The following is a 12,509-nucleotide window of genomic DNA, read 5'->3' on the forward strand; positions in this document are numbered from 1 at the left end:
ACAGATGTTCTTGAAGGCTACAATGGAACTATTTTTGCATATGGTCAAACATCTTCAGGAAAAACACATACTATGGAGGTAAGACTGAAATTTAAAGTTGATGTAAAGTTTAAAGCTGCCTTTCACTGCTGATGTGCTTTTCCCAGGAAAAGATGCAGTTACTTTAAAGAGATGCAGTAGATGCACAGGTTTAGTTTTCTATGAACTGTGTAAAAATAGAATATCCTAGATCAGAGCTTCCCAACTTTTCCGGGTTGGTGGCCCGGAGGGAAAGGGAGAAGCAGGGAAATATGCTCTCACATTCCTGGGGCCCAGTGGCCAATAGGCCACAGCCCGGTACCAGGCCACGGCCGATAGGTTGGAGACCCCTTTCCTAGATATCAAATCTCTTCCAAATTGAGACTTGGGTAGAAATAAGGATTTTCCACAGTGGCCAGGCTGCAAACCTGTCTCCTGATCATCTGGATAGCTGCTGGAGGCCATGATAATGTCACCAGAAGAATTGGGAGAATTTGGGAGATGTAAGGGGGAAAAGTAAAGGTGGGAGGCCCCAGGGGACAAAAAAGTTCTATACTTATCTTTATCCCCACCAAAAGGAATGAAATTAGGCAACAGTCTTTCACTATCAAAATAATTGGATTATAGTGGTGTGGTTGTGGTTTTTTTTTCTAGATTTCCAGGACATGTTACCTCTACTTCCATACTTCCCCAAAAAAGGGCCATTTTGCCACCCAATTGCACCTTCTTAAGATGTGAATGAGTTTCCTGTGGTCCTAGGGCTACATCTTACCTATCCGTTTTTAAACTATATTTTGGTGATTTGTTTGCATTTTACATCATTAAGAAAGAAGCAGTCCCTCAAATTATCTGAAGGAGGGGTGAAATAAAGCCACGTTAATAAATAGACATTCTGTTTGCCATAAAAGGGAAATCAATCTTTTTTTTTAATAAAGCAATTGATTTTCCCAATAGAATGTCTCCAATTCTCATTAACACCTTTCCTTGTTACCTTTTAGAGAACAGATTTGTAGTAGTGTCAGACAAAGGGATTGTCTTCAATTTCTCTATAGGGAAATGACACATAGATCATGTTGGCAGTTACAGGCTCAGATTGCAATAGGGAAAAAAGGAGAAAGGCATCAGTAGCCTCTTTTTATATGTGTCTCATTACAAGGATTTAAATCTATCATTTGGTAGATGCTTTTAAATCGTCTTTTTAATTTAATCCTTCTTATGTAATGTAAAACTTCCTTTTCAGAGGGAAGTCTCTGCAAGGATGGGGAATTACTATGAAATACTTCTTATTTCAAATGTTAATCCTTCAAGATTTTCAAGCAATAAATAGCACATGGGGATTTTGTTTGCCACGTCCTCCAAAAAGACTATAGTAACATAAAAGTAAATCTGACAATCTGCCTCTGAAGGTTGAAGTATTATTAAAGGACCTTCATTTTAAATTATGCACTCATATTCTAAATTGGGCCCTTTTTAGAAATTCTCAAATGGATGTAGTCAACAACGAGTCATTTAGTCTTAAGACACTTGGGAAACAGTAGCCAAATCATTTCTTCTTAACCAAGTATATATTGCAGTGTAATATGTAGTGTCATCACAGTCCTCTATCTTGTTAGAGGAATGTTGTCTATTACTGGAATATCCTTTTATTTAAAAATGTTTGCTTCCCACGTGTTCCTTGCAGACAGACAATTTAAAAGACAGTGTCAGAGTCAGACAGCTATTCCATATTCTGTTTTTCGTTTTTAATTTTCTTAATTGATTAGGTTCAAATTCCGTGACTCTCCATGCAAAAAAGAGCTGCAGCTGAGAAATATGAAAGGGATTGATGTGCTAGATTTTTTTGTGAAGTAGTGTAAGGAGCTAGGAATATTACACTGCTCAGGTATTGGCATGCTTCTCCGTGTAAAGCACTGAATTGGATCAAAAAATGTCTCAAAAATAGTTTAAAATAATAAATACAGTTTTATGTGGCAGCAGCCATTCTAGAGTTAATCTAGAAGATAAAAAAATGGAGTCCACCTAATTGCATTCTTAATTTTACCTCCCCAAATATATTTATAATTATCAGTACTGCTTGACTGGCTTGGTTGATGTTCAACTCAGAGGTTAACATGTTCTGGATGGTATAACTTCTGCTCTTTGATTATCTAAACCAAGGACTATTTTTCATTTTTACCAGCTCTGCATATCTTCCAGTAGTCCAAATATAGTTATAGCATAAGGTCCCACAGAGACCAATTTGGTAGCTACTTTGGTGTTTGAATAATTTTAAATATTTTGGAATTACTATTCCAAGTAAATCTTCTTTATAGAATAACCATTTTAGAAATGTTTTCTAATAAAGATATAAATAGATGGTTAAAAATTGAAATATATGCATGATGTAAGTGAGTAGAATGGAAACTTTATTGATTTAGTCACCTGACCATATCAAAATTATATAACCAATACAAATGTGCAAGAAAATACAACGAAAGCAGAAGAAGATATTTATAATAATTTGTCACCCTTACAATGAGCCCTTTGATTTACAATAAGTCTTACTAGTGACATGCAAGTTTGTCCCTTATAAAAAGTAAGACAGTCTTAGAAATGCTGTAAACATGAATGGCTATTAAGAATATTGATGTTTGAGATCAGGTCAGCCATGGCAAAAGGAATCTGGATTCTCTAAAACTGCAGAAAGAATTTCTGATTAAAATGTATTTTGATTTACAATTTGATCCAGATACATTAGTAGCATCTAAAACATGTAGATCACAGTCAGTGTTAAGTTGTGTTCTGAATACTAAATCTACAATGTTTTAAATAAGCAATTATACATTATATTGTCAGGGTGGATATCAATTATTTGCAATAACTTTTAATTAAAAAATGGGTTATCCCATATTAAATCAATGATTAAGCTCTTAAAGACGATTATCTTAAAGGCATATCTTAAGCTCTCAAAATGTGACTAAACATTTTTTCATGTTTTTGCACTATCTTAGACAGGGCTTTTTTTCTAAAAAAAAAAAGGTGCCGGAACTCTCATCTTGTTATTTATTTATATAATTTTATTTATATATTTATTTATATAATTAAACAATTATATATTCAATTCTTAACATACATTTTGTTCCATATATTAATATAAAAGCATGATAGGCTCTGTATTTGTACGATGGCCGATTATCTCAGTGTGCAGAAACGTGGATAACTACAAACAGAAGTTGCAACACATCTGCTTTTCACTGCATGGGAGTTCAGACCTTCGATGAACTGGGCTGATAGATCTAGAATCTCATATAATTATTTAGTGACAGCAGTCTATTTTATAACTCTGTAATAATATCAGACACAGGTATGTGATATGCTGTCCAATTCAAAGATTACTTGTGGATTCAAAGAAATAAGAAATACTGTCAGACTATCTATATGGATTCTTTACTGACCCAGATCTGTGTATTTGCATAGTGTGTTTTATCAGTAACTCTGATCACAAGGAAGGAGATGCATGATTCTGCCTCCTGGCCAAGGATTTAGTTTATGAAAAATGAGCATCTGTAAACTCTAGTCTGGCTCTTAAGGCTCCACTCCATGTGGCTTGGATTTCTGTGTTAGATGGCTGCATTTCAGACACCATTCAATAATCTGATTGATACAGGCCATAAAATTAGAAAATGAACACTCCAGAAGGTAGAGGTCAACCAGTAATTTATTGTAATCTAATGTGCTAGTCAAGTAACAGGCTGTGTGAGGAAAGGAAGGGTGGGACGATGGAAAGGGATCAACCTGCACTGCTGAGCAAGGCAAGAACTACCCTATTTTTCGGACCATAAGACACACCTGACCATAAGACGCACCCAGTTTTTAGAGCAGGAAAACAAGAAAAAAAATATTCTGAACCAAATAGTACCGGTATACTAAAACAGGGCTTTTCAACCTTTTCATCCATTGCACCACTTTTAGGACAAGGCAATGTCCGAGTACCACCAGTCGCCCAGTGACTGTTCAGTTACGACGGCACTGAAAAAAGTGACTTATGACCATTTTTCACACTTATGACCGTTGCAGCATCCCCAGGGTCATGTGATTTACATTCGGATGCTTGGCAATCGATTCATATTTATGATGGTCACATTGTTCCAGGGTCATGTGATCACCTTTTGCAACCTTAGTGGGGAAACCAGATTCACTTAACAATCATGTTACTAATTTAATTTCTCTCTCTCCCCTTCTCTTTCTCTCCCTCTTTCCCCCTCCCTCTTTCTTTCTCTCTCCTCTCTGTCCCTCTTTCTTTCTCTCTCCCTATTTTTCTCTTTCCCTCTATTTCTCCCTCTTTCTATCACCATTTCCCTCCCTTTCTTTCTCTTTCTCTCCCTTTCTCTCCCTATTTTTCTTTCCCTCTATTTATCCCTTTCTCTCTCTCCCTCTATTTCCCTCCCTCTTCCTTTCTCCTTGTCTCTCTCTCCCTTTCTTTCTTTCTTTCTCTCCCTCTCTTTCCCTCTCCCTTTCTCTCCCTCTATTTCTCTCCCTTTCTTTCTCCTTCTCTCTCCCTCCCTTTCTCCTTCTCTCTCTCCCTCTTTCTCTCTCTCTATTTCTCTCCCTCCCTCTCCCATTGTCCCTTCCTTCTTTCATTCCTTCCTTTCTTCCTTCCCTCCCTCTTTGTCCTTCCCTCTCCACGTTAGAGCAGTACCTGCGGAGGCGGCCCTGCAGCCCGGCTTTCTCTTGCAGAAAGCAAGCTGAAACGGAGCAAGGGAGATTGCCAGGAACGCGAATCGGCTGATCTCGCACTCCTGCAATCTCCCTCACTCGGTTTCAGCTTCCCTTGCTACAAGAGAAAGCAGGCTGAAACGAGGGAGATTGCAGCAGCACCAGATCAGCCGATTTGCATTCCTGGCAATCTACCTCACTCCGTTTCAGCCTGCTTTCTCTTGTAGCAAGGGATCGCGCAAGAGCAGCTCCGGCTGCACAACTCAGAGCTCTCCAAGCGGCTGAGCGCTGCTTGGCATCGCCTCGACGCCGCCCAAGGGCTGCTTTTGAGCGGCGTCGAGGCGCTGCCAAGCAGCGCTCAGCCGCTTGGAGAGCTCTGAGTTGTGCAGCCGGAGTTGCTCTTGCGTGATCTGCCGCCGCTGCGCGCACAACCAGACATGATGGCGTTCCATGGGCCACCCACTTCACCTCTGGCTGGGCTGTCCAGGGCGGCGGCGAGAACAGCCCACTGCTCAGCTGCTGGCGGGCACCGCCAGGGTGTAGAAGCCTGCAAACACTCCTCCACTTGCCTGCCGGGGCCGTCAGCGCCTCCCGGATGGACGCCCGCCTGCGCCGGCTAGGCCAACACACTTCACGATACTGCCGGCTGGGCGGGGCTGGCCCTGGGCAGCGGCTGCATGATGGGGGCTGCGGTGGCGCCCTGCAGCTGCCTGGTCTACAGCAAGCCAAGCCCCCTGCCTTCCCCACCATGCCAAGGAAGCTGGACACCCGCTGGGGGACTTCCTGGACATTGTGGCTATTTATGGGCTGCAGGACTGCGAGGTGTCTGACACAGACACCCCGGGCTGCCTCCTTGAGCTCCCTCCCCAGCCCCTGGGGTTCAGCTGCGCTGCCCATTTGGTCCCCCTCTAGCAACAATGCCCGCTGCAGCTCCGTGTCTGGGTTTCATCACACAAGGAAGGCACAGCCGGGAAAGACCAACATGGATATGGTTCGGAGACACACGCTAACTACCCCCCAGGTCCAGCACCGGGTAGGCCACCAGCTGGCTGACAGGTGAGCATAAGGAAGAAGTGCACATGCACTCTGCAAAACCCACCTCCCACTCCTTGCCCTTTCTTATTTACCGTTGAGATGGTGCAAAGTTCCTGACAACTAGCCTTCGCTGCAGACAACTTCTTTGTGCAAAGTTTGCTGGCTGGGTTTTTTGGCGGGCTCAGCAGCAATTGGCTTTCAAAATCCAATAGAGCTCCCTCTATTGGATTTTGAAAGCCAATAGGAATTGCTACACAGCTTGTTGAAAAAAAATTTTCCCCCCAAAAAAGGTGCCGGAACGCCGTTCTGAGTGTTCTATGAGAAAAAAAGCCCTGATCTTAGATAATATTTTAATAGGCTTGTCAACTTCATTATTCTAGAATGGTGATGGCGAACCTTTTAGACACCGAGTGCCCAAAAACCACCACCACCCCTTGCAGGGCCACTTAATGCCTCCATAGCAGACCGCCCAGGCGGCCCTGCAGTGCCATGCCGGCCACACCCTCTTCCCGCGCCCCTCAGCATCATCTACATGTGATGGGGCGTGAGGGCGGAGTCCTGTCCCTGCTGCCCGGCTGCCATGTCCTTGGCTGCATTGCTCCGCGCAGGCCACGTCCAGGGGCGACTCTCCTCCAGGGGGGCTGCTGGTGAGGAGGGGGCCGCGGTGGGAGGTGGGGCTGGGGTGACGGCACGCGTGCCCACAGAGAGAGCTCTTGAGTGCCGCCTCTGGCATGTATGCCATAGGATCGCCACCACTGTTCTAGAACTATAAAATAAGAAAGTGGGCACTCAAGATATAATGATATGAAATTGTCTTGCTATTCCTCCATTTTGATTTAATATATGCAAGCTGATTAATTAGATTTAACAAAAAACCTAATTTGGTTTTGGTTTGAATGTAATTTTGAATCTTATGCAAACATTTTGGAAATTTCTGTTCACATGAAAAACAAGAAATTCCATTGTTCGCAGATGATGATAAAAAAGCTTATTTTTTTACAGTGGAAAACTAATGCCACCCTAGAATTTCAGGAAATTGCAGGTTATCCAGATAACCCAGATATTTCATTTCTTATCATGATTTTCCCCCCTCTAACCTCCATGTCAGAAAAGAGTCCAATTAATTTTATGTTTCATATTCTTAATTCTGAAACCGAATAAATGTATATTGAATTCCTCACATTGGACTATAATGTGAGTAATTGAGATAGAAATTTCTGAAAATTGGTTTGCATCAATCTGCTTCTTTTGAAATCTGACGTTAGTACTCTGAGTCCTATGCACTTTATTCCCTGCAATTTGTCTCCATTCATTTTCTCTTATATTCTTTATTACCAAGCACACTTTGCGAAGTATTTGAGTCTGTCTGAACATACTGTATGTGAATATCTTTTCGTAGCCCTGCAGAGTAATAATCAATGAATTTTTATATCTTTTCAGTTTTAAATTCCATGTGTGTAATGAAAAATATTAGGTTCTGATGTTTGCAGCATTTTTCATTTTGTGGGGAGGATTTGTATGATGTTCTTTGTTCTTGAAATCATTCTGTGTATCCCTGGTTACATGTACATATGTTCAAATTAAGAGCCCGGTATTTCAGCCAGAATGACCACGATCTTAAAATCATGAGGTGAAAGAGGACAAACCACATTTTCCATTTCTTATTTTCATATTACATGCTTTTGGTATGTTTCTACTTTTGATGCCAATAGAGTTTCATTATTGTAGCCCTGGCTAATTTCTACTTCTGGGGAAAAATGAAAAAAGGCATGTAGTCAGGAAAAATATTTTTATCTTTTTTTTCTTTAAAGGTCTGAGTAAAGCAAAGGAAGCTGATTGTGCAGGCAGACGCTGCTGGCATTAAGCCTGACCAAGCAATCAGCAGATTTTATTATACTTCCATCTTCCATTCTTCCATTTCTCATTAATTTCTTACTATTAAGTAATTCAGTTTTAGTATTTAAGATGGAAGTCTCCCTTTTATTTGTTTTGAATAGCCTGGCTGACATTATTACTCTATGTTAAAAAATAATGACTTGGTTTTGGCTTTGCTAGAGCTGGAGGTGAACAGTGGATTGATATTGGACTCCTTCGTAGAAATTCTGTGGCACTGTTTAATACCAGTATATTAACATCAATATAAATTAGCCATCTTAATTAGGCTTTTCCTTGAATAAGTAGCAGATGACTACCTTAATTTCCACAAAATGATATGATTAACTTCATTTTCTTTTTGCACTTTTAGGGGAAGCTGCATGACCCACAGCTGATGGGAATAATTCCAAGAATTGCACATGACATCTTTGATCACATTTATTCCATGGATGAAAATCTAGAATTCCATATAAAGGTAACATCATATAATGATCAAACTGTTTGTGTGGAGGGGGGGAAAACCCCATTGTGAATGTGGTAACCTCTTTCCTTGACATTTACTATTCTCCTTGTGTATGCATTTTTGTTCCTCAAAGAATAAATTTGGGTTTATAGTTTATCACCACACAGTTGCTAAGAAAAGATTCTGCCCTCCCATCCATCCATTTTTTGGCACAATGACTTTTTATATCTGCATTGTCGGTACTAAAAGTGGATATTGAGTGATTAATTTCCTCAAATGTAGCTTCAAGAAAATTAAACCAAGTAGTGAAATAAAAAAGAAATCTCAATCAGTGCAATATCTGGACATAATATCTCTAGTAACTCAGTTTTCTAGACAAAATGAAGACACTTCTTTTGGAGTATAGTAAGCATAAGCAGTATATTTGGAGCTAGTTCAGTCTCTATTTTACTCTGGAAAGGAAATAGTTACATGTCACTCCAGAACATGCTATCAAAATTTAGGAGTTTAGTACATTCTGCCTTTCATTGAGTTACTGGATGATCCTGGGATTATGCTTGATTTGATAGAATTAGCATTGCACTGTGTAGATAAAATGTTTTTTGATTGGCATAACATTGAGGTATATTCATAGTAAAATAACAAGCACAATTAAAACAACAAAAAAGCAATTTTTTTTAAAGAATACACTTTATGTAATAGCAATTATTTGGATTGGGCCATTTTTTTATTGCTTTGCTAGAAAAAATAATGTCCTCATCAATAAGAGTGCACAAAATGTTACTTAGATTACACATTTATGTCAAAAACTTGATCTATATGTATTTTAAGACAGAGTAATATTCAGCATTTCTTCTAAATTATATAAACATTTCTTGATGGATTAGCACCACTAGATTTTGGATTAAAAGAAACAGAACTTCTTTGTAAGGTAGTCATTGACTCTAATAATTTTTTATATACCATAGCCTTTTTAAAACTCTCTGGATGTTAAATAAAACACTACACTACATATGTTTTCCATAACCTCTTAAATGCAAAAATAGAAGAGAAATGTATTTCTAATTAGGCTGTTCAGATATTCTTAAATTTATCCTAAGTGAGGTCATATAATAAAATCGACTTAGCTTCATATTGCTAGGACAACATATATAAATGAACATTAGTCAGTAACTGGGCAATCTGAATATACAAAAGGAGTGTCATTTGAAAACAAAGATGTTTTGGCTCTGAAACAAATGTTTATGCAATGTATGCTTTTCTGGATAAAATGTCATTGTTGAAACATTGCTCTTTAAACAAAAATAAATGAATAAGAACTTATTCAGACACGTAGATATCCTTATATGATGAAAAAATAGGAAAGGCAAAAAATCTAATTATATGAAAAATATGGAGATGTGTGTGTGCGTGCGCGCACACTCTATCTCTCTATCTCTCTATGTCTGTCTGTCTGTCTGTCTGTCTGTCTATCTATCTATCTATCTATCTATCTATCTATCTATCTATCTATCTATCTATCTATCATCTAAATTTCTTCCAGGCTCTGTTTTTTGTGGTTTGATTTCTGTTGCCCAAGCATCTTCTTATCTTCCTGTTTTCCTCAAGGGTAAAAGTGACAGATTTAGTTTTTCTCTCAAGCTCTCAAGCTTTTTAAACAATAACTTTTAAAAATGGACTTACAATTTTGGGAGAACTTTAAATTCAGTTTGCTTAAAGTTTTCATATGATTTCTTGCCATTCTTATACATACTGATATGTAGCTCTTCCTTAATTACTTGAAAAAGAAACCTTAATTAAACTAGGTTCTGTGGTGGGAACGTTCTCTTAGAAGAACTATAGGGCTTCCATATTGATATCAACACTTCAATATAAATCAGTATTTTGTCCACATAGTTGTCAAAAAAATGATGTATTACATATATAAAAATCTTAGGCTATTAGGTACATAGTTTCATGCTGGAGGAAAGGGGTGGAGGTTTTAGATAAAATGATTACATTAGCTTGCTAGTTATAAATTCCTGATGACAATACACCTCTGGCAGAAACCCAAAAGTCAAGTAAAAGTGATGATACTAGACTTATAAGCAAACTTAAAATGCAAGCACTTTGTAGAAATTCCAAGTTAGACTAGGAATCAATAATTATTCATGCTTGTTAATAATTTATACAGAAAGAAGTACAACTGTATAATAATTTATGCAGTTTTTTAAAGAACACAGTGAGATTGTTTTCCAGTCTGAGGCCAACAGGTTTTTTTTTCTAGATCTGATAAAATTTATGAGCATTTATTCACTCCCTGTTTTGTTTTTTAAATACAAGCCAACTGAGCTAGACTCTCAAAGTACAATTATGTGCATGTTTACTTATGAGTAAGTGTCACTAAACACAATAAATTTATTTTCAATAAACCATGGAGTAATGAGTGAAATTCTCATATAATTCCTCCTTCATTCTGCAAAATCTTTCCCAGTTTGCTTTGTATCCATCCCTCTGAAGCTTTGCATGGGCTCGCCACAGGGCTGTGTGCTTAGCCCCTACCTGTACTCACTGTACACATCCACTGCAATCGTTAATTTTGCAGATGATACCACCGTAGTGGGTCTTATTACAGGTGGAGATAAAACAGCATACAGGGGGGAGGTACAAAAACTATCCTTATGTTGTCTAGAGAACAACTTGCACCTGAACATTGACAAAACAAAGAAAATGGTGCTAGACTTCAGGAGGAAAAGAGAGGAACCTGCCCCACTTTACATCAGGGGGGGATGTGTGGAGAGAGTTTCCTCCTTTAAATTCCTGGGAGTCTACCTCTGTGAAGAGCTTACCTGGAAAGTCAGTACAACCCAGGTGGCCAGAAAGGCCCAACAGAGACACCACTTCCTCAGGGACTAGTGGAAGAACAGGGTAGAACGACGGCTAATGACCTTCTTTTACCGGTCTACTATAGAGCGCCTTCTTGCACTGTATTGTGGTTTGGTATGCTGGCCTGACAGCCGCGGATAGGAAAATATTACAGAGGGTGGTGAGCACAGCACAAAACATCGTGGGCTGTCCCCTGACACCACTGGATGACATCGCCAGGGCTCGCTGCCTTGGAAGAGTGAGGAAAATTCTCAGGGACGATTCACACCATGGTCGGTACCTCTTTACTCTCGTACCATCAGGTAGGAGACACAGGAGTATAGCCAGCCGTACCAACAGGCTGAAGAACAGCTTCTATCCATGGGCTGTCAGGCTCTTGAACGGGAAATAACTTTATGTATGATTGACTTGCGAGGCTGGTGTATTGTGCAATTAGCTCAAATGGTGTAACAAGATGGTGAGTTTGTTGTCACTGTGAGTTGTGGTGGGGGCACGAAGGGAGGCTCAGACAATCTCAATGTATACATGGCTGTACTTTGACAATAAAAGTTCATTCATTCATACTGGTTGCAAATTATATTTTCTAAGTTGGAAAGAAGCTTTTAAATGACAGTTGTGATCTTTCAAGGGATTCTCAATGCAGTCTCACAATCTTTGTTTGGGGAGATTGACTATTGGAACAATGTCTATTTTTATTTGTTGGGTTGTTTTATTGAGCTTGCATATTGGAAGATCTCTTAAAAGATTTCTTCCAAAATATTTATTGTGGGCGTAGGACTTTGAAATATAGAACTAATGTTTTATTTCCAATTTTGGGGTGTTTTTTTTAAAACCCTCTTTTTGCAGTTCCATTCTTGCAGATCTTTCTATATTAAAGTGTTGAATTCTCCTTATCTCATTTAGTAGTATTCTAAATGTTATTGTTGTAGGACACTGTGCCCCTTGTCATGGTTGAACCTCCTTTTACCAGAATGGGATAGCTCGCCATGGCCAACTCACTGCTGCCAGTTCACTATGGTGAACTCACCATGGCCAGCTCACCATGGGACAATTCAACTATTTTATTTAATTATTTAAAATAATAAAAAAATATTTTAATATTTGTCATTCCCATTTCATTTTGTCCCTCCTTTTGCATCCTTTCTTTAATGATTCTATTTCACTATTTCTTCAATATTATATAACTTTCGTCCTGCGGCGAGTTGACTGTGTGAGTTGGCCATGGTGCATTGGCTATGGTGAGTTGTCCTAGACCAAGGTTCTTCAAACTTGGCCCTTTTATGACTTGTGGACTTCAACTCCCAGAATTCATCAGCCAGGCATGCTGGCTGAGGAATTCTGGGAGTTGAAGTCCACAAGTCATAAAAGGGCCAGGTTTGAAGACCCCTATCCTAGACCCACTCTTATTGCTGTCCTCATAGCTCCCTAGCCTTTAACTGCCCTCTTCTTAAAATCCTTTCAATTGATAAGCAAAACAGTCAATAATAATCCTCTCTTGATCCCAAATCTGCTTACGGCTCAAAATTAACAGGCTCTGTGGCTCAAGTCTTCCATCTTG

At 39.3% G+C, this 12,509-nt stretch overlaps 1 protein-coding gene across 1 annotated transcript in view; it reads left to right on the forward strand.

Moving 5' to 3' along the window:
- The window catches only part of KIF5C (kinesin family member 5C), a 103,166-nt gene that overhangs the window by 27,346 nt on the left and 63,311 nt on the right, over nucleotides 1-12,509 (forward strand). The window contains exons 3-4 of the mRNA XM_083359201.1: nucleotides 5-78; nucleotides 7,994-8,098. Coding sequence (XP_083215327.1) covers nucleotides 5-78; nucleotides 7,994-8,098 — 179 coding nt within the window. The remainder of the gene's footprint in view (nucleotides 1-4; nucleotides 79-7,993; nucleotides 8,099-12,509) is intronic.

This window comes from Vipera ursinii (genome assembly GCF_947247035.1).
Source record: "Vipera ursinii genome assembly, chromosome: 1".
NCBI classification, from domain to species: Eukaryota; Metazoa; Chordata; class Lepidosauria; order Squamata; family Viperidae; genus Vipera; species Vipera ursinii.